The sequence below is a fragment of the Heloderma suspectum genome, chromosome Z (genome assembly GCF_057233095.1).
Source record: "Heloderma suspectum isolate Gila_16-S chromosome Z, 16-S_ref, whole genome shotgun sequence".
In the NCBI taxonomy this organism is placed as follows: domain Eukaryota; kingdom Metazoa; phylum Chordata; class Lepidosauria; order Squamata; family Helodermatidae; genus Heloderma; species Heloderma suspectum.
The window spans coordinates 2427501-2448641 of record NC_139476.1 but is presented as its reverse complement, the minus strand read 5'-3'; the positions used below and the strand labels follow the sequence as shown (position 1 = coordinate 2448641).

The 21141-nt window shown below is 48.2% G+C and overlaps 1 protein-coding gene across 10 annotated transcripts in view; it reads right to left on the bottom strand.

The window, feature by feature from the left end:
• The window catches only part of LOC146333492 (scaffold attachment factor B2-like), a 67300-nt gene extending 48095 nt beyond the window's left edge, over positions 1–19205 (bottom strand). For 5 of the 10 annotated variants that reach the window (XR_014786477.1, XM_084825750.1, XM_084825755.1 and 2 more), the window contains exons 1-11: positions 18833–19205; positions 14968–15055; positions 13137–13201; positions 12866–13045; positions 9892–9954; positions 8613–8640; positions 7164–7692; positions 6626–6672; positions 5190–5290; positions 3234–3383; positions 2584–2687 (exon numbers count right to left, since the gene is read on the bottom strand). Coding sequence is in view for 9 of the 10 variants with exons in the window: in XM_084825750.1 (XP_084681876.1) it covers positions 2584–2687; positions 3234–3383; positions 5190–5290; positions 6626–6672; positions 7164–7692; positions 8613–8640; positions 9892–9954; positions 12866–13045; positions 13137–13201; positions 14968–15055; positions 18833–19036 (1559 nt within the window). In the remaining variant the exon portion in view is untranslated. Of the gene's footprint in view, positions 1–2583; positions 2688–3233; positions 3384–5189; positions 5291–6625; positions 6673–7163; positions 7693–8612; positions 8641–9891; positions 9955–12793; positions 13046–13136; positions 13202–14967; positions 15056–18832 lie in introns of all 10 variants that reach the window. The other 5 variants (XM_084825751.1, XM_084825757.1, XM_084825756.1 and 2 more) reach the window with 3 other exon arrangements.
• Between the last annotated feature and the right edge of the window lie 1936 nt (positions 19206–21141).

Genomic DNA, 21141 nt, shown 5'->3' with positions numbered 1-21141 from the left:
GGCGCCTGGCAAAAGCAATCTGTCTCTAGCCACATAGCCTTCCGGGCATGGAAGAAGAGGGAGGAAGGATAGAGAGCAAGAGAAAAGAGGGTGGTGGCAGAAGAGAGAGAGAGAGAGAGAGAGAGAGAGAGAATGGATTGGCTTAGAGAAAAGAGGTGCCCATTCTCACTTCTGGCTCTGCCCACCACCAGCTTGTGGTCCCCCAACAAATTGCTTTCACAAGAAAAGGAAGAGAAATAAGGGAAAGCCGCTGGGAAAGAAAGACTTAAGGAGAAATACGAGAAAAATTGAAAGATCTGAAGGGGTGTTGCTGAGCTATCTCCAGTGTCGTGATAGTTTATGCAGGAATGAGACCGGATGTAGGCTGCTCCCCCCGCCCACTTGGGAGTGCAGTTCAAGCCTAATTTGCATATCCCTACCTATCGGAGCAGTGGGAGGAGCAACCCACCCAAGGACGTGCTCCTCCGCTGCAGGAATATACTTCACCACCCCTGCTTTACAGAGTGTGTGCACATCAAATGCCCTGCACATCTAAGGAAGAGGCAGGCAATGTGATCCTGTGTACGCAGAGCACAGCTGCACCCACATGAGAGTCCTGCAGCGCTTCTAAAGGTGAGTGGCTCGTGGCACTACCAATGAAAAGACCCTGGGCAGTTATTCCATCTTGCCCTCCTTTTGTGGAAAGAAGAGAGGAGCAGTGGTGGAAAAATATGGGAGGCTTACAAATGGAATAACATCTGGACATCCCATAAAATTTCATGAATGAGGCAGGGTGATTACACAATAAAAGTCTGGTCTAGAAGCACACCCAGCCTCCTTGCTTTATACACCTCGTAGTACAGCTTTGTCTCCACTGACGCAGAATACATTGGAAGTGGGTGAAGAAACACACACACATTGTCTGTCCAGAGCTCCTTAATGTTCCGGGCTGTTGCAAGACAGGATTGGCAGCCAGCCTGGTTCTCTCAGTGCTAGAATAGACCTGGCCCCAATCCTTCCTAGCCTTGCAACCATGGCAGTCTGGAGAACCACAGCTGCCGCTCCCTTTCAGGGGCTCCTTTAAGAACTGACAGAAGAATCCCAGCCATCTAATAAGAACATAAGAACAGCCCTGCTGGATCAGACCCAGGGTCCATCTAGTCCAGCATTCTGTTCACACAGTGGCCAACCAGCTGTCAACCGGGAACCAACAAGCAGGGCATGAGCTCAACACCATCCTCCCGCCCATGTTGCCCAGCAACTGATGCACATAGGCTCACTGCTTCTGGTAGTGGAGGGAGCACATAGCCATCAGAACTAGTAGCCATTGATAGGCTTTTCCTCCAGGAATTTGTCCAACCCCCTTTGAAAGCCATCCAAAGTGGTGGCCATCGCTACATCCTGTGGTAGCGGATTCTATAGTTTAACTAGGTGCTGTGTGAAGAAGCCCTTCCTTTTATCTGTCCTGAATCTCTCACCAGTCAGCTTCATAGGATGATCCCGGGTTCTAGTATTTTGAGAGAGGGAGAAAAATGTCTCCCTATCCACATTCTCCACACCATGCTTCGTTTTGTACACCCCTCTCATGTCTCCCCTCACCCTCCTTTTTTCCAAGCTCAACAATCCCAGCTGTTGTAATCTTCTCTCATTGGGGAGAGGCTCCAGCCCCTTGATCATTCCAGTTGCGCTTTTCCAGCTCTACACTATATTTTTTGAGGTACGGTGACGAGAACTGTACACAGTATTCCAAGCATGGCCGCACCATAGATTTGTGCAGGGGCAGTATGATATTGGCAGTTTTATTCTCAATTCCTCCTGTAACTATGCCTAACATGGAGTTTGCCTTCTTTATAGCAGCCGCACACTGGGTTGACATCTTCCTCGAGCTGTCCACAACAACCCCAAGAACTCTTTCTTGATCGGTCACCGCTAGCTCAGATCCCATCAGGCTATACCTGAAGTTGGGATTTGTTGCCCCAATGTGCTTCACTTTACACTTGCTTACATCAAACTGCATTTGCCATTTAGATGGCCATTCTCCCAGTTCGGAGAGATCCTTTTGGAGCGCTTCACAATCCCTTTTTAACCACCCTAAATAATTTGGTGTCATCCGTGAGCTTGGCCACTTCACTGCTCACTCCTGATTCCAGATCACTTATGATCAGGTTGAATCCTGTTAATCCCACCGTCTGCTACGAAAGTAAAACAAAAAGGAACAGAACAGGCATATGGACCTCTGGCATTGGTGCTAAATCACAAGCCGGCATGCTGTACCTGATATATGGCACCCCACCGCACCAAACAAGGCCTTGCACAAGTGAGATAAAGGCCATGCTCAGCTGTAGTACTAAGCCATAGTTTAGTGTTACATGCATAGGTCGGCTCCCCCATTACCTTGTGCAGTTATGAGGAGGTCGGAAGCATGTCCTGCCATTTTCAAGTAACCACAGTTTGTCATTTCATCTGACCTATGACAACTGTAGTTGGTTTAAACTACAGCTTGCCAGAACAAGCCAAGGTCAGAAACTGGCATTATTTGCTATTTCCATTCATGTTTAGAATGCTTGACATGTGAGGAGATTGTTGAAACCACCACCTCTTTACCTTTCTGATCTGGAGTCTGTCGAATGGCGCCTGTCCTTCTCTTTCTTCACTTCACTTGCTTTCTTGTCGGATGTGGCCTTTTTCCCGGCAGGTTCATTTTTGGCCTGAAATTATACAGACAGGATGGATTAGGGCTGCTGTGTCTGTGTCAGCAGCATCAAGTAATAAAGTGGCTTTTCATGGACGGAATCACTTAAAGTTGCAAATATGGGGGTGGGTGACTGGGTAGCATGTCTGAATTGTCTTCCACAAAATGAAAGGAAAAAGAAAGTTCCCTGTACAGGAAAGCAACATACTAGGGAGACAGCAAGGCAGCTGAACCCCTCTCCCAACACTGTATTTCTGATTTTAATTTGTAACTGAAACTTGCACACAACCCCGCAGCCCAAAGCAGCTCAGTCCAGGAAATGCTTTACCACAATTCTTCTAACTGAAAAGTCCCTCAGACGAAGGGTGGGGAACCTCTGGCCCTCCAGATGTTGCCTGGACTACAACTACCATCATCCCTGGCATTGGCCCTGCTGGCTGGGGCTGACAGGAATCAGAGTCAAACAATATCTGGAGGAGCACAGGTACTCTACCCATCTTAGACCAACATCGGTCATGGATTCCTGGGTCTCTGTCACATCACACATGGTAGCAAAACTTACTTTTTCCACGGAGATCATTTTCCCATGCAGTTCTGTTCTGTGCAGATGGCTGATGCATTTGGTTGCTTCCTCAGAAGAAGACATGGTGACAAAGCCATAACAGCGAGCGCCAGGGCTGCGGGCATTCGTCACCACTTTTGCACCCACCACCTTATGGGGCGGAGGGTAGGGAGAGAAGAAGAGGGGGAAAGGTAAGATGGGCAATTCTGGCAAATGCAGTCTTCAGACGTCCAAAGTAATTACTATCAAAGGTCAAAAGAGTATAAATTGGTAGCATTTTTTTAAAAAAAAAAACAACTATTTTTTTTGCCAACTATCAGCAACTAGAGCATGTTCTCCAAATGTCTCACAGAGCCAAGACATATTTTTGCTGAACTAAAAACTGGAGGCACTAATTAAGCAAGTATTACACAAATCTGTCAGAACATCGTTCCGACCAAAGGCAAACGTTCAGCAGTGCGAAGCGAGATAAAGTCAAAACTTTTTTAGCAACTAGTTTCATTATAATTAAGTCAAATGTCCTCAATAGCCCTCATACTGGAACGAAATTATTTTCCTCTTAGCATTTACGGGAGGCATTGTAGCAAAAGAATGTCATGTGTTTATAATCAATGTAATATTTGCAGCACGAGTTGAAGTGGCTAGTAAATAGTAGAGAACAGAGAGGCCATGTATTGCCAACTAGCTAAAGGAAATCTGGGAAGTTTTGTTTATACTGAAACTGACACATCTGGCAAGGTGACACAAGGAAGGGATAAATAAAATAAGGAGCTATTATATTAACCGGAGCCTGTTTGGGATCTTCTGGAATCCATATTTTAATCATAGAATCATAGGGTTGGAAGGAGCCTACACAACCATCCGAGTCCAACCCCCTGCTCAATGCAGGAAGCCTGATTCCCAGGCGGTCTCCCATCCAAGTACTAACCAGGGCTGACCCTTAGCTTCCATACTAGAACTTCTGAAGTTATATGGCATCATATGACATAGGAAGATGATTACAAGTACATAAATGTAGCACATGACTATGAAATGATCTGTTTTGGAGAACCCTGTAAGAAACTTAACAAACCCTATGACAAAGGAAAAAAGGAGACAAAATATACTCATAGGGTTGTATTCAACCATGTCATTCTGCTGATGGAAGCAGTTCCACCAGCGGGGCGTCCCCTCCCCCCTCCCACTCAAAGACTGCTCCAGAGGGCTGGAAAACCCTCCAGGGCAAATTCCCCCCGCAGGGGGGAAGAGAGAGGGAGAAAGTCCCACTGCACTACCAGACTTCCACCAGCATGATGTTGGATTTAAGCCATACAAAGCAGCAAGAGCACCAGAAACTCTGCTGTTGTGAAGAAGACAAAACTAGGCTGGGTCTAAAAGAAGCTTAACAGCTTGCAGTGACCGCCAGCGCTTCCTCCAGTGAGGGAGAACTCCTCATGCTCAGGAGCCTGCTGTGTATTTCTGCATGAGTTACTGATCTAGGTGTGCCTCCTCACTGGAAAGAGCCAAAGCCAGAAGAACAAAACGTGCAGAGGGAAGCAGCCTCCTCTGCGAGCGGGTGCCTGGGGCTCATAAGACCCTTTAATTTTCGCCCTACACTAATGTAGGAACTCATGTACTGCTAGAGTAACTAGACTATGCACCCAGCTAAGTCTTGACAGAAGCGAGAGAGGGAGCCTCTTTTGCAGTGGATGTTCCCAGTTGGAAGCATGTTGTTCCTTCAAAGCCAGTTGCTGCTCCCAGCTTGAAGGAAGCTAATTCTGTTCGTTCAGCCAGGCCTACTGATTGGGATTGGCTCTGAGTGATACTAGTTAAATCCAAGGGGGAAAAAAAAAAGAAGGATGGGATGAGAAGGATGAGGAAAGACACCCACCCTGAAATGTATAAAAATTGTGATCTGAACCAAGATTGACAAAATTTCATCCTTTCAGCCAACAGCTTTATTTTTGACATCCATACCTTTCCATATTTACTAAAAAGATTCTTCAGATCTGTGGCTCTGGTTGAAGAGGAAAGACCACTAACCCACAGATTTCTCCCAGAGCTACCACTGGAGCGACCTGAGATGGAGAGAGAGAAGAGATAAAAATGTCTACATCTGAAAAGCAAAGCAACAAAAAGCAAACAGCCCTGAGAGTTAGCTTTGGTTATGGGCTGCTTGAAAGCCAGGCTTTGTTCTACTCTCAGGCAACAAGCAGGATCAGAAGTACAACGTTTAAAACTCACAAAACAGCAACAGGCTATTGGTTTTGGACATATAAGTGACCAAGAGAATTTTCAAAACCCAGAGTGTTCAAAGCATTTCTATCCATGGTGTGCAATAGACTCTCTCTCTCTCTCCCTCTCTGCCTAATCCCCGTCACAGGGTCACTATGTGGATAAAATGTGGGATGTGAGGGAGGGGGAGCCTTAAGCGTTTTAGAAGAAAGCTGGGATATAAATATCATAGTGATAACAGCATCCTTTTCTAACTTTGCCCCATAATGAGGGAGCCTGTTTTTATTTACAGCACATCATAAACCATCTTCTTGTCCCAAAATGATGTAGTGGCCTCCCCTCTCATGCTCATCCTTGCACTGACAGCTACTTCTTAGGTGAAGGAATGAGTGCGTTTTTGAGCATATGTAGTGTTCTTTTACCTTGCCAGAAAGTAACTGCCAACAGATCCTTGGCTCCCAAGGTTACAGGCAAGCTCCTCCAGTGCAAAACACATGACTTCAAAGTAGGCTCTAAAGCACCAGTCCCACCCACCCATCCCCCAATAAATTTGATGCACCCACACTGGGGTGACTAGGGCTCACACCTCATACAGTCATGGTGCTTAGTGGGTGATATTAGACCAGTCATAAAAACATAGGAGCCCTGCTGGATCAGACCAAGGGTCCATCTAGTCCAGCATTCCATTCACACAGTGACCAACCAGCTGTCGACCCAGAACCCACTAGCAAGGCGTGTGTGCGACAGCACCCCCCCACCCATGTTCCCCAGCAACTGGTGTACGCAGGCTCACTGCCTCTGATCCTGGAATTAGCAGATAGCCACTGATAACCTCCTCCTGTAGGAATTTGCGCGATCCCTCTTCAAAGCCATCCAAATCGGTGGTCATCACTGTGTCTTGTGGTAGCGAATTCCACAGCTTAACTATGCGCTGCGTGAAGTATTTTCCCGTAGTCTAATGGTTCCCAACACAGTGCCCTCCAGAAGTTTTGGACTACAACTCCTATCAGCCCCAGCCAGCATAGCCAAGGCTGGAGTAAGCAATGCAGAGTCTAGGAGCACAAGGATTGCTTTTTGAGGGGAAAAAATCATTATTTTTTCCAGGAAGTTCACTGAAGTCAGGAGATAGGTTAAAGCTGCCGTGACTGGGACAAAACGTCTGCCTGCTAAAAGCTTACCCTTCTCATCCTTCGAAGCACTTTTAGCCTCTGTATCCTCATTAGAGCTAAAGACAGAAAAAGAAAAGAGAAAAGAGAGACACATTACTGGATCAGAAATAGGCCACAGGGGAAAAGAGCAGGCAAGACTGCACGTGCTATGAGTAGATACCTACCAGAAAACTCAGATCTGAAAGGAGAATTAACCCTTCGGGTGGGGTGGGGGAGAAAGGCTTTCAAAAACTCGGCAGGGAGGTCAGAGGTGACCAAAACAGCTAACTGCTTACATAGGATAAAGGTTAAGAATGCAGCCTTGGAAGATTGAGACATTAAACAAATGTTTACGAAAGAAAGAAAGAAAAAACAAAAAATCAAAGCATCTTCTACCCAAAAAGTGTGCGAGGACAACTAATAGGAGCTTTTATTTAGAATAATAAGCTATAATCTCGTTAAGGCCCTCAATAGGGTCATCTGAGGAATCACAATGCATTTGCATTCATAAACGACCAACGGGGAAGAAAAAAAGACAGCATCTGGTCTAAAACGGAGAAAAACAAACCTCGTGTTCTGATCACCGCCCTCTTTGGCGGAGGACTCTCTAGTGGCGGAGGACTCTTCCCCACAATTAGCCTTCGCTTCCGTCTTCTCGGCATCTTGGCTAACCACGTGGGGACCTGCGTCCGTCTCCGCAGTTTCCTCACTACTGGCTTCCAGAGTCTGGGCTGCTCTGCTACTCTCACCTCCTCCTCCTCCTCCACCACTCCTGCTCTCTACCGCTAAAGAGTCAGAGTCCAGCTTGGCTTCCTCAACTGTCTGTCCGCTCGGCTCCCCTTTCGCTACCACTAAGTGCTTCGCTTCCTCCTCCTCCTCCTCGGTCTTGGCCGCAGCCTGGCCTGACTGGCTCTCCGTATCTAACAGGTCTTCGCCCGGCCGAGCGGCGGCGGCAAGCGTGTCTTCCTCTTCCTCGGCTGCCTTTTTGCCCGGCAACGGGTTATTCGCTTCCTGCGCCTGCTCCGCTTCAGAAGCATCTTCTTTAAGGGGCTCAGATTTACAAGTGTCACCCAAAATGTCGAGCATTTTCTCATTTTCTATGGATTTAACAGGAATAGAATGGCACAAGGTTTAATCACCAGGGAAACATAGCAAAGACAAATGCGGAACGGGCATGGCTGCCAGACTAACACCGAGAGAACAGCTAATGCTACACAGAGATTGGAAAACCCTTGGGTGTATCACATTCAAATGCCTAAATCTAACTGCAGTCTAACATGGCTATCAGAGCACCGCCTGAAAGAGAGAAGAAAAACCTTTATGCGCGACATTCCCAGCTTGGTCCTTGGCTGTCTTCATGTAGTTGCACAGCGTTTTCATTCTTCCAGAAACTAGCTTCCAAAGTCCTGGATGCTTATACAGACTGTGTTGATTCTTTCTGACAGTTCAGCTTCCAGATTTTACTGACATTCTTTTAAGGAGACTAGTCCACATGTGAACACCGGAACAACTTCAGATGGAATTGGAATACATTTGTAGTCCAGAAGGCAAAATGGAACAGATTTCTGTGACCAACCCATCTTCTGTCTTCAAGTATCCACTTACGTTTTGGGTCCTTACTTTTACCCTCAACTGCCCTTCTCTACTCAAAGTTACAGTACCAAGGCACTGTGTAATATCACAAGATCTGCTCTGTGCACAGAACTGCTCCTTCTAAGGCTCAGTTTGCTCCCCAATTAAGGGATCTACGGCAAGTCACTCATTCTCAAAAGAATGATCTTGTGAAGTAAGAGGGTGCTGTTACAGATCTGGTGATATGACCAGATTTCCAATCTCTGTGGCTTTTTTTTTTTTTTTTTTTGGCGTGTTCTTGGACTGTGCACCAATTAGAATAATGAACTATTATTATTAATGGAATAAAACCAAAGAGAGCAACTAAAGGAATTTGTGTGTGGGAAGCTATGTGGAAGGTTTGGGACAGAGGAGGAGGGGGCAGCATGTTTTTCAAGAACAGTACCTGATTCCAAGGGAAATTCTTCAAGTTCCTATTAAAATAAACAAGAAAAATGTTACAAAATCTCATCATGCGGCAAGATGAAAATCAAAGCTAGAGAGAGGTCAAAAGGAGCCATTTGAAAACTCCTGGGTCCTTTTAAAAGACTCGGCAATCATAGCGACAGGATACCTCCCCTGCTTCCTAGGAAGAGCAGCATAGCAAGGTGAAGACTAGATCAGCCCCATCATCAGGCAGGGAAGGTGCAACTCAAGGGAGCTTGCTTCCTCCTCCCACTCAGAAAAACACGCACTGCTCCGAGTGCCAGTTGCACCAGGACTGTAAAGCTGTAGGAAAGCGCACTCTGGCCTCTCTGCCAAGTATAGCTTGGCTCCATGCTTGCTTTCTTCTTCCCTCCCCAGTCCTTCTTCCTTGTGTATTGAGTCAGTTCGATTACGGCCCAATGGGCAGGGGCTGTCTAGAGATGTGAAGGCCTGGAAAATACCCGGAAAAATTCGGGAAATCCCCTCGAGGACCATTTTTTGTTTTTTCCCAAAAAACTGGAACAATTCAACAGCTTCGGATTATGAAATATTTTCTTTTAGAATTTAAGACAGAGTATATATTGTTACCCAGCCTTTACTCCCCCCCCCAAAAAAAAGATTTCTAAAAACCATGTAATAAGAACACTTTTATAGAAAGACTAGAGATGTAAAACACCTGGAAATAAAGAAGCCATGGGGGAAAATGTTTTTTTAATCCTCTCTGTAAGATTCCCAGCATAGTTATTTTCTTTCATTCCTTATGAAAACTATTGATCAGTATATTTTACTGACAGACATTTATGCTCAGTTCCCCAACATGTGAGTAGAGTCACTATTGTGCGTTCTTGACAGCCTGGGTTTTGTTCTATAGAGTCCTGTGTTTCTGATGCTGTAGCAGTCGTTTAATGTAATTCTAATCCAATTCAGACAATAATTACAAATTTACTAACTCAGTTTACTTTTAAACGTTTTAAAAGATAATGATAATTTAATGAGCAAACTAAGCCATACATAAAATAACTATAGGTACAGAAAGCCTGCTTTATGTTCCTAGAGCAGCCCTCTCCATCCTGGTGCCATTGCTCACGATCTGCTTCCTGGGTGCACAGGGGAAGGAGGAGAGAAGGGGATGCAAACTGTAAAGCTCTAAATACGTAGACTACGTATTTGCTGCGGCCTCCAACCAGAAAGCAAACATTTAGCCTTCCCTTATATCATGAATTTCAGATAGATAAAATCAGGGGTTTTTTTAAGGTTACCTTCAAATTTGCAAAGTCAGAGGATGCTAGATCTAAAGCGACTCCAGCATCTTCACCCTCTCCCTAAAAGAAGTAAAAACAGCTTCAGTTTTCTCAAAAAGCCACCAGTGCCTCATTGAAAATGCCCAAAGAAGGAACAAGCAAAGCCAATTGCCTCTTAGGAACCCCCGCCCCCAAAATAGCAGGTAGTCAACAAGTATTTGTTAGCAGCCCAGAACAGCAATAAATGGAGTTGGGGAAATAAAAAATGATAAAACAACAATTCCTTTGTGATGGTGGTGTTGCTGCAATGGTTAATGGTTCTATCTCCAGGGAGTGCTTTGCCTTTGGATTCCTACCCCTCTCTCTACAACACCTTTTACTTCTGTTCAATTCAATTTTACATACACAGTAGTTGTTTAGCATGCAACGTATCATTTGCCAAACCCAGTCACACACATACAGGATCTAAAAGTTGTTGCCTTAACAAGCAGGACCCCAAAACACCAAGACTGCATTCTGAGTCTCCATCACATCAACACAAAGATGGTGTGGGTCGGGGAGGGGGGGGGTGTTCCTTTCTACCCAGGTTGAGGCTGGTAGGGGAAGAGCGGCTTTGCTTTGCCTTCTGACAGCGTTCCAGGGAAATCAGGCAAATACAGTCTCCACAGACAATGCCCACGATCAAGTCTGAACACAACACCTTTTCTCTTGATGGATTTAGACAAGCCATTCTGCTGCCAATGCCATCCCACCACTGAGGACTGACTTTGCAAGTAATGTGTGAAGGGAATGAAATAGGACTAAATTGGGTCCAGGAGCCCAGTGAGCAGTAAAATCCACTGCCAAAATGACTGTGGCGGATGTAGCAAGGCATCTGCCCAGCTCCCACAAGGTTTGAAGCTGCCAAGAACTAATAACCCTGATAGGAGAGGAGATAAACTGGGGGAAGTCAGAGAAAGGGTACTAAGGGGATGTTACAGTCCCACCCCACCTCCATGTCACTCCCCTGCATCCAGCTTTCATGTGTGTGAGAGAGAAAGAAAGCGTGTGGGCGGGGGGGGGAATAATTTTATGGACTATCAGCCTATCAAAAGGATATATCTACTCAGCAATACCTTGTGTACCTTTGGGTGCTCAATATTAACAATGGCACCACCATTATGGTATCACCGATTTCTATACCACTGAAGCATAGTGTGCTTCATAGCCCTTTTCCTGTTCATCCTCAGAAGACCCCTGTGAAGTAGGCAGCTATTATACTAATTCTGCAGAGGGAAAGATTGATCCAGGCCACCTAGGAAATTCACAGCTGGGGCAAGATAGGAACAGAGATTCATACCCTATTTTTATCCCCTAGGCTCGGGACAGCCAAATTCTCTTTTCTTAGGGACATTCAGCTTGCCACATTTTCAGTCCTTCTACTTTCAAGGGAATACTCTCTTGGGTTCTCTCAGATGAACTTAAGAGCTGTGCTAGATCAGACAAAAGGCCTATCTAATCCAGCATTCTGTTCACACAATCAGATGCCTATGGGAAGCCCAGTCAGCTTCGGCTACTGGGAGGTATAGAAATGAAATAAATAATAAAAGCCCAGAAGCAGGACATGAGCACAATTATAGCCCCTCCTGCTCGTGTTCCTCTGCAAATGGGCATCTCCTCCAGCAAGGGGCAACTCTTCTCTATCCACCAGGGTAAGAGTTGTTGAGGCTTCTAAACCCCCCACCCTTCCCACCTACCTCCTGTTGAAGCCCTTCCAAACTCTGTGGGAGACTCCCCCTCCAGGGGAAAGCCCAACACCATACAAGTCCTGCTTCAACTGGTGGATGGGAGAAATAACCCACCATGGGACATCTTTCTCTATCCGAAATGAAGGAGCCTTCATGACAAGTCGAAGCAACTCATCTACCAAGTAACTCCTGCACATCTACCACTGACCCTAAACATGTTGCAAAAGAATTTAATGCACATTATATGGTACACACACATCACTGAGTGTAAGCCCTGATAAGCTTTCAAGGAACCGCAGGGTTCCCCAGAATGTAATCCACTACAACCAACCTTTTCACCCTTATGGAGCACATGCTCTCCAGTGCGGCCTCAGCATTACATACAAACTGCCCCAGCCCCCAAAGTGATGTTTCTGTAGCACTCTTAATTTGCAAAAGTGGAGACTGCAGAAGGGGGACTTAAAGCCCACTTCTCCCAGATCCAAGTACAACTCCGCATTCAATGAAATCGCCTAGCTTCTGCCCCTTCCCTGTCCAAAGCCCTCAGACACATTAAAACACTTCACAGGTTAGATTTGTCACACCGAATTTGGTGGGAGTGGCATCCCAATTCTAAACACCTTCCTCTGGAATCGGTTCACAAACCTGTTCCAAGTAGGCATGTTTAGGATGGCAGCCTGAACTATCTGAAACCCAAGTACTTCTGCTTAATGGGATTACAGATTGCGCCTCTGGTTCTCTTTTGTTAGCTGCACTGCATGGAGTGGCTAAGCTGGGTCTTATGGGTTTCCTTACAGATTCAAACATCCTGAACACACAGAAAAATGGGACTACACAAAAATTTGAGTCCAACCAAGTCATGATTAGGGCTGCAATCGACCCATCCACACACCCTTCTCTAACACAGAGGAAGATGAGCAATGGAAATGCAGGTGGCAAAAACAAAGCATTTAACTTTAAACTCAAAATTCCTTCTGGATTCTTGCTGCTCTGGACAATGCTTATGATGCATGCATTCAAAACATATAGGTTTTAGTCAAGAACGCCATGGCTATGGCTGTACACACACAAAAGGGTGCATCTAATGGGGTTTATTTTTAGATCCCCGGATTATTTCTGCTATTTTAATTTGGAGAAGAAAAAGGTTATGGTGATCTTCAATTGGATTCCGCACATTTTTAAGAGATGCATGCCATGACTACCGGTATTTCTCTCGATTCTTCGTTAATATCTGACAAGTGTGGCGGTGCCTCCATGTTACCTACAAGGCATCCTGCAAGCTGTTCTGGAAGTTCTCTCCTTTCTGCACCAGCATTTTCTTTACTGTCAGAGAGGGAGTCAACTCTACTATCAGCACTTCCGTTATCTATTTCAGCTTCATCTAACACACTAACATCCATCATGTCAATATCCCGCAAGTTATCCAAACTTGGTTCAATATCCTCCTGCGGAAAGGAAAAAAAGCCACATATCATAGCTGTCAGCACTTCAATGCAGAACTGATACTGTGCAGTGGCGAGGCTTGGCCAGACATACCTGCCCATCCCCAGAATCATCCTCAAGTCCGTTGTCTTCGACTCCCTCTTCCTCTGGCCTGCGTCCTAAAAAGATCAGAGGCGTTAAGCACACACATTGTAAGCTTCAGGGCAGAACTGTCTCATGACTGATCTTTGTGAGCTGTTTGCAGAGCCTTTTTCAGATGAAGAACGGAGTAAAACTGCCACCAGAAGGGCTTCTGAGGAAGATGTTGTACCGGGGAGTGGGAAGGGCAGCAGACCCAACATGGGGAGCTGCCACCATCCAACACCCAGCGGTGGCCCTTCCTGCCCTCCCCCAACTGTTACCAGAAAGGCATCTGAGGAAACATCTTGCCCTGAGGGGAGGGGAGAAGGAACAGATTAGGCTTGAACTCAAAAGAAAAGAAAGTGCAGAAAACAAGAAAGAGGAACAGGCCAGCAAAGAAAAGGCCACCCCAGAAGGACAACAGATGCAGTGCAAACCTGAGTTCAGCAGAGACATTCGCATTCCATCTGGGCAATTGAATCAACATCACCATCAAGGGCTTCCCCCACCCCATTCCTAATCCCTTTCCTTGTGTCTTTTTAGCTTATGAGCCCAAGGGCAAGGACTGTCTAATTGCTGATTCCTGTAAGGAGCTCTGGGAGTCTTTTGACTGAAGAATGGGACAGAAATGCTTTGAATACCTAATTAAACTGCTTCAATTGTATAAACAAATTATGTGCATCCACAAGACATGATAGTTATGCACAGCCCAATCTACTATACAAATTAAAACATGAACAGGTTCAGGCCAGAACTAAGGCCCAGTCCTCACAAACAGCAGTCTGGTCTAGCTGTTAAAGATGTTGGACTGGGACTCAGGAGATCAGAGTTCTAGTCCCCACTTGGCCATGAAGCTCCTGGGTGACTTTGGGCCAGTCACTGACTCTCAGCCTAACCCACCTCACAGGGTTGTTGCGAGGATATCACAGAGAAAAGGAGAACTATGTAAGCTGCCGTGGGTATAAATGTAATATATATAATTGTATTTCCATGTGGCTTCTGACAGTGTAGAAGGGATACAGTGGAACACTCCTCTCTATAAAATAACGTTTTCAAGCACTCACCTGGTAGCCACCGACTGCAAAGAATTCCATGCAGCAAAGCAAACTGGCTGGCAGAGGAGGGCTGTGGCAGTCCATCCCTCCCCGGTGCTCAGTACAGAAACTAAGCATGCCAGCTGAGGGAAGCCCTGCTCTGCCACACCCAGCACAGGCTACTGGAAGAAGGATGGAGCTTTTTTGGTCCTTCTTTGCCAGCCCCTAGCAAGTTGGTAGAAATTTTCTGCAGGCTAGTAACTTATTACAAGGCTGACATAAAAGGTTAGCACGCTACTTCCTTCACATCAGCTTTCCGCATGCAGGGATTTATATAACACATCTACACACATCTAGTGCAGCCCTGAACCATGTTTGCCACCGCATCTGTTGCTTGTGAGAACCAGTCCTCAGTTTGCAATCCCGCCCACACTTTCCGGAGAGTAAGCCTCTTCGAACACTGTAGGATTTTCTTTTGAGTACAGCTGCATTTGGACTGAGATTTCAGTTACTTCTGCTGAGAAGCCAAGAATTAAAAAGCACAAGAAAAGCAGCTTCCATCTGATGCGTGAATTTTGAATACAACTAAAGTTGTGATTTTTCACACAACGTGTTTGACCATACAGGTCTTGAGGGTTTTCTCAAGGTTGGTTGTGGGGTGTTTTTTTTTTTTTGGGGGGGGGGGGTGCCCGTAATCCTGATTTCCATAGATAACTTTAATTACTCACTTAACCAAAGAAATCAAAACCCTCCTGTATTCTTGTGCATACCTTTGCTGCTTCTCTTGGGCACCTTCTTGGGGGTTATTTCTGATATCACTGGAATTTCATCAGGATCTCCCCCCTCCTCCTCAATAGCCTGTTAAAGAAACATCAGTATTTTAAAACAGAGCGGCATTGTGTTTCAGAGCGAATGTCCTAGAGAAAAAAGTCATTAAAAAAATTGTTATTATTTACTACAGTTCTATACCACCCAATAGCCAAAGCTCTTTGAGCAGTTCACAGAACTTACAATCCAAAAATATAGTTACGTTTTATCCATGATGACCATTCATCTAGAGCGGGGGTGTCAAACAACACAGCCAGTAACATCTGTTGCACATTCAATACCAGTTGTTGAAGAATTTTCAGGGCTATTTCCTGGCCAAAAATGCTGTGCACCAGGATTTTAGCATAGCTGTGAACAGATGGCACTGTGTCCACTCCCAGAAACAGAAGGTAGCAAAGGCAGGAGTTAATGTAGTGGCTAGGAAACTAAGCTACAACTCCAGGAAATTCCCCATTCAAATCTTGCCTCTGCCATGAATTCACTAGGTGGCCTCAAACAAGCCTGCCTCTTTCAACCTCAGTGCCCCCCGGCCCATCTGCAATACAGGGATAATAATACTGACTTGCCTTAAACTTTGGGTTGCTGTAAGAATTACAGCTAGATAGTACATGTGATGCACTTTCAAAGCACTTCAAAGCCCTATGCAAATTTTATTGTTATTATTCATGACCCTTTCTAAATCCTCTCTCATTTCACGTGAAAAGCATGGCTCTTGAGTTTTTAAACACTGTCCTGTCAATGCTAAAACAGCACATAATTATAATTTTTATATTGCAGATGGGGGAAGAGAGAGAGAGAGAGAGAGAGAGAGAGCAGAGAGAGCCATACAACTGACCTGTGAGGTTGCCTATTGCTAACATTGTTGGTTAAAGGTGGGACTAATGTTGGCTTGGGTTTTGACCAAAAATCTCCAACACAGAACACACCACAAACTGCAGCAAGGGTTGGTTACAACTGTCCACTCAAATCTCCTCCCAGCCCCAAACAAGCCCTCAAGAGAAAGCAGAAGCCGTCTGCACCACTCACTTGTTTGCAGATAAACAGTACTTTTACATATGGAGGGAGCAATCCTACGGCCACTAAGACAGCAGCTATACAGCCATAGGATATGCTGTTTTCTGGGAACCGACCTTGGAGCCTGCACTCCAAGGTCAGTTCCCAGAGAACTGACCTCCTCGCAATTCCGCACTGCCTCGGAGGCAGTGTGGAACAGCCCCATCCTCCGCACTCGCAAGAGGAGCACAGAGCGGCTAGAAAGGGGCGTGGCTGGGGGCATTCCGGGGCAGGGAGGGCGGAAATGCCTGTGCATCCTACTGTCGTACAGCAGCCTCCTTCCCCGCTCCATGCTCCTATGGCTAGACAGCCGCAATCAGCTGTCTAGCCGAAAAAGCAGGGCAGGAGAAGCACGGAGGGAATGATCCCCTCTGTGCTTCTCCTGCCCCGCTTTGGATAGGCAGTTGCCTCCGAGTTGGGAGGCAGCCACCTATCTAGATAGGATTGCTCCCTTTATCTCCCAAACCCCTCTGATTTTTCATACAATATAAAACCAGAAGGACTAAGAATTCCTATCTTCTCTGCTACCTCATTTGGCTGTGCTAAAACCCAGGATTAGATAGATCCATAGAAGATAAGGTAATCAGTGGCTACTAGCCTTGATAGCTATAGATTGCCCCCAGTATGAGAGGCAGTATGCTGCTGAATACCAGCGGCTGGAAAACACTCTCATGTCCTGCTTGTGGGCTTCCCAAGAGGCATCTGGTTGGCCACTGTAGGAAACAGAATGCTGGACTATACAAATCTTTGGGCAGATCCAGCAGCATTCTGCTTATGTTTTAATTTTATATTTCAATATTTTCTGCAGCCTAATGGAATGGGAGGCCGCTCTCACCTATATCCTAAAGAGACAAGCAAACAAATACAACCACATGCAGCAACAAAGAATCATGTTGCACCTTAGACCAACACGTTTATTACGGTAGCAGCTTTTGTGAACTAGAACCCACTGCAACAGTTGTATTCACATTTGGCAGAACATATACATACATACATGTTGGTGGGAGAGGAATGAATTTCCAGTAGAGAAGGACTCTATTGAATTCCAACTATGAAAAGGCGAACAGCTATGAAAACCACAGAATTCGCTACCAGATGTAGTGATCACCAGCAGTTTGGATGGCTTTAAAAGGGGAGTTAAACAAATTCCTGGAGGAGAAGGCCATCCATGTCTACTAGTCCTGATGTCTCTATGCTCCCTCTAGTATCAGAGGCAGTTGCTGGAGAACATGGGAGGGAGGGTACTGTTGCGCTCTTGTCCTGTTTGTGGCTCTCCCGTGGGCAGCTGAGAGGCCACTGTATGAACAAAATGCTGGACGAGATGGACCCATCGTCTGATCCAGCACAGCTCTTATGTTCTTATTTAATTCAATCCATATGGGCATGTATAAGGACAATGGCTTCCTGTTCCACTACAGGGATTTTTCTTCTTAGCACTGCTACATTAATTGCATCATCGATTACTGCTATCATCGCCAATTACAGCCAATTATTGACTTTTCCATCGCTCTGCCAAACTGTCACCAAGCCGGCAGCCATTCCAGCAACTTATCCGAACCTCTGCGTTCTGGCTGGTTGCTGTAAGAACTGTGACTTCAAGAACTGGCGCCCGCGCTTGCTCTTTACCTTCTCCCTCCCCTCCCCTTTTGTGTCACCCCCCCCAGATCTGTATGACTGACAGCAAGGGCTGCCATGCAGGTGCCATGCAGCCTCTCTGGGAACGTTTGGGGGCGCATGAGTAGGGTGAGAAAAGGAGCAGCCCAGCTCCTCCGGCCTCCCTCCGTCCTGCGCTGTGAACCGAGGGTGGAACCGAGGGGGGCTCTCAGGCTTTATTTATTGCATTTCTATCCCGCCTTTTTTCCTGTTGCAAGGAACCCGAGGCGGCTTACATTACCCTCCTCCTCTCCGTTTTATCCTCACAACAACCACCCTGTGAGGTGGGTCGGGCCGAGAGTCTGCGACTGGCCCAAAGTCACCCAGCGAGCTTCCATGGCCGAGTGCGGACTAGAACCCGGATCTCCCGGCTCCCAGTCCGTCACTCTCGCCACTACACCACACTGGCTTTCGGATGCCCACAAGCCTCCTTTGGCTCGTTCGGACTGCGGCAGGCAGCCTAAAGCAGCAAGCCCTCCAGAGGGGAGGGGAGGCCGTGAACTGCCACCCATGGCCCCGCGGGAAGGGGCAGGAGCGAGGGAGCAGGCAAGGGAGCATCAGGGCCTGCCCAGTGGGCCTGCCCGTCCCTTGGGAGATGGGGGCAGGGCAGGGCAGGGCAGGGCAGGGCAGGGCAGGGCCATCCCACCAGCCCTGCTGACAGCCCACCCAATTCTCCCCCCCTCCCCTCCCCTCCCCTCCCCGTCGCCTTGTCCTTGTGCGTCGGGCCTTTTTTAGGCTGTGACCCCGCGGGCAGGGCCGTCTTCTTTGCTCATCGCTCGCCAGCCGCTCCGGGGGGCCTTTCCGGGCTGAGGAGCGGGATAGAAACGCAGTGAGTAAGGGATCAACGAAGACAGCGCGGGGCCCCGCGGCGGCGCACCTCGGGCGGGGCGGGGCGGGGCCTCCGTCCAAGATGGGCGCCCGCGCACGCGCACTGGCGCCGGCGGTCACGGGGTCCACAGCGAGCCCGCAACGCCCCGCGGCGAGAGGGCGCCGGGGGGGGGCGGGCTGTGGGCGGTGACAGGCCTGCGGCGGCGCATGCGCGGAGCGGGCTTAACCCTTCCCGCCCCGCCAGCCCTCCGGGGAAGGCCGCCGCCGCTTCACCTTCCTCAGCCGCTCGAGCAGGACGCTCTTGTTGCCGCCGCTGTCCAGGTTGCGGCGCTTCAGCTCGGCCCGCAGGTCGATCACCCGCAGGTCGCCCAGGCGCCGCGTCGTCCCGCCGCCGCCGCCGCTTCCGAGGCCCTCCGACCCGCCGCTGAGGGGAACGGCCGCCTCCGCGGCCGGCGCGGCCTGGCTCTCCGCCGCCATCGCAGCAACGCTGTGGTGACTGGTGACGGGCTGCCCCCCCCCCCTCTCTCTCTCTCTCTCTCTCTCTCTCCCCCCTCCGCCGCCGCCTGAGAGACGGCTCGAGCCCCGCGCGACACGAGCCACGAACTCGAGTCCAGCCGCGACGCACGAAATGGCGGCCGGCGGGCTCGGCGCGCATGCGCGGGCTTCGCCCCGCCCCGCCCCGCCCCGCCCCGCCCCGCCCCGCCCGTGGAGGGACGCGAGAGGCTTCTGCGCGTGCGCCCTTCGCCGGCCCAGCCGGAGCGCGGTCGGGCGCGCGCATGCGTCCTCGGGAAGGGGGACGCCGCCCGTCCGCGGGGAGGCCGCAAGGACGAGACGAGGCGCCAGCCGCGCCTGCGCTCTGAGCGAGAGCCCTTTTCCTGCGCGGGATCGCTCCGTATCCGATGCATCGGCGATGCTATCCAGCCGTCTCATCCCCTGCCGTCCCCTTCTCCTTTTGCCTTCAGTCTTTCCCAGCATCAGGGTCTTTTCCAGGGAGTTTTCTCTTCGCATTAGGTGGCCAAAATATTTGAGCTTCAGCTTCAGTCTCTGTCCTTCCAATGAGCACTCAGGGTTGATTTCCTTTAGGATGGACTGATTTGACCTCCTTGCAGTCCGGGGGACTCATAAGAGTCTTCTCCAGCACCACAGTTCGAAGGCATCAATTCTTCAGCGCTCAGCCTTCCTTATAGTCCAGCTCTCACAGCCATACGTTGCTACTGGGAAAACCATAGCTTTGATTAGACGGACCTTTGTCGGCAGGGTGATGTGTACCCTCCTGTACCCTCTGTTTAATTCAGCGCCCCGCAAGTCTGGAGCTGGTTGCTCTCTTAGGGTGCAACGCTATGCAGGTTCAGGCAGGAAAAAGCCCTACAACTCCCAGCACTCCCCAGCCAACATAGCTGGAGGGCTTTCTTTCATGCTGGCTGGGGATTCCTCGGAGTTGTAGGGCTTGGAACGATGGAATAGTAGGGTTGGAAGGGGCCTACAAGGCCACCGAGTCCAACCCCCTGCTCCGTGCAGGGATCCAAGCCAGAGCATCCCCGACAGATGGCTGTCCAGCCTCGGCTTGAAGGCCTCCAGCGTGGGAGAGCCCACCGCCTCCCTAGCTCATGGGTTCCATTGTCGTATTGCTCTAACACTCAAGAAGTTTCTCCAGATGTTCAGCCGGAATCTGGCTTCCTGGAACTTGAGCCCAATCCTGCAACTTGATTCCATGTCCTGCACTCTGGGATGATGGAGAAGACATCCTGGCCTCCCTCTCTGTGACAACCTTTCAAGGACTTGAAGAGCGCTATCCTGTCTCCCCTCAGTCTTCTCATGGCTAAACATGCCCAGTTCTTTCAGTCTCTCCTCATAGGGCTTTGTTTCCAGTCCCCTGGTCATCTTTGTTGCCCTCCTCTGAACCCTCTCCAGCTTGTCTGCATCCTTCTTAAAGTGTGGTTCCCAGAAATGGACACAGTACTCCGGATGAGGCCTAACCACGGCTGACTAGAGGGGAACTAGTATTTCGCATGATTTAGAAGCTATCCTTCTATGAATGCAGCCCAAAATAGGGTTTGCCTTTTTTGCAGCCACATCACATGGTTGCCTTGTGTTCAGCTTGTGATCAACAACAATTCCAAGATCCTTCTTGCTTGTAGTGTTGTTGAGCCACATATCCCCCATCTTGTAACTGTGCATTTGGTTTCTTTTTCCTCGGTGCAGAACTTGCATTTCTCCCTATTAAATTTCATTCTGTTGTTTTCTGCCCAGCGCTCCAGCTTATCAAGATCACTTTGAATTTTGTTTCTGTCTTCCAGGGTATTAGCTATCCCGCCCAATTTTGTGTCATCTGCAAATCTGATAAGTATTCTCTGTACCACCTCCTCCAAGTCATTAATAAAAAGGTTGAAGAGCACTGGGCCCAGGACTGAGCCCTGCGGTACCCCACTCATTACCTCTCCCGGATTTGAGAAGATCCCACTGATAAGCACTCTTTGAGTCGGATTCTGTAGCCAATTGTAGATCCACCTGATAGTTGTTTCATCTGGCCCACTTTTAGCAACTTTGCTCATCAGGATATCATGTGGCACTCTGTTGAAAGC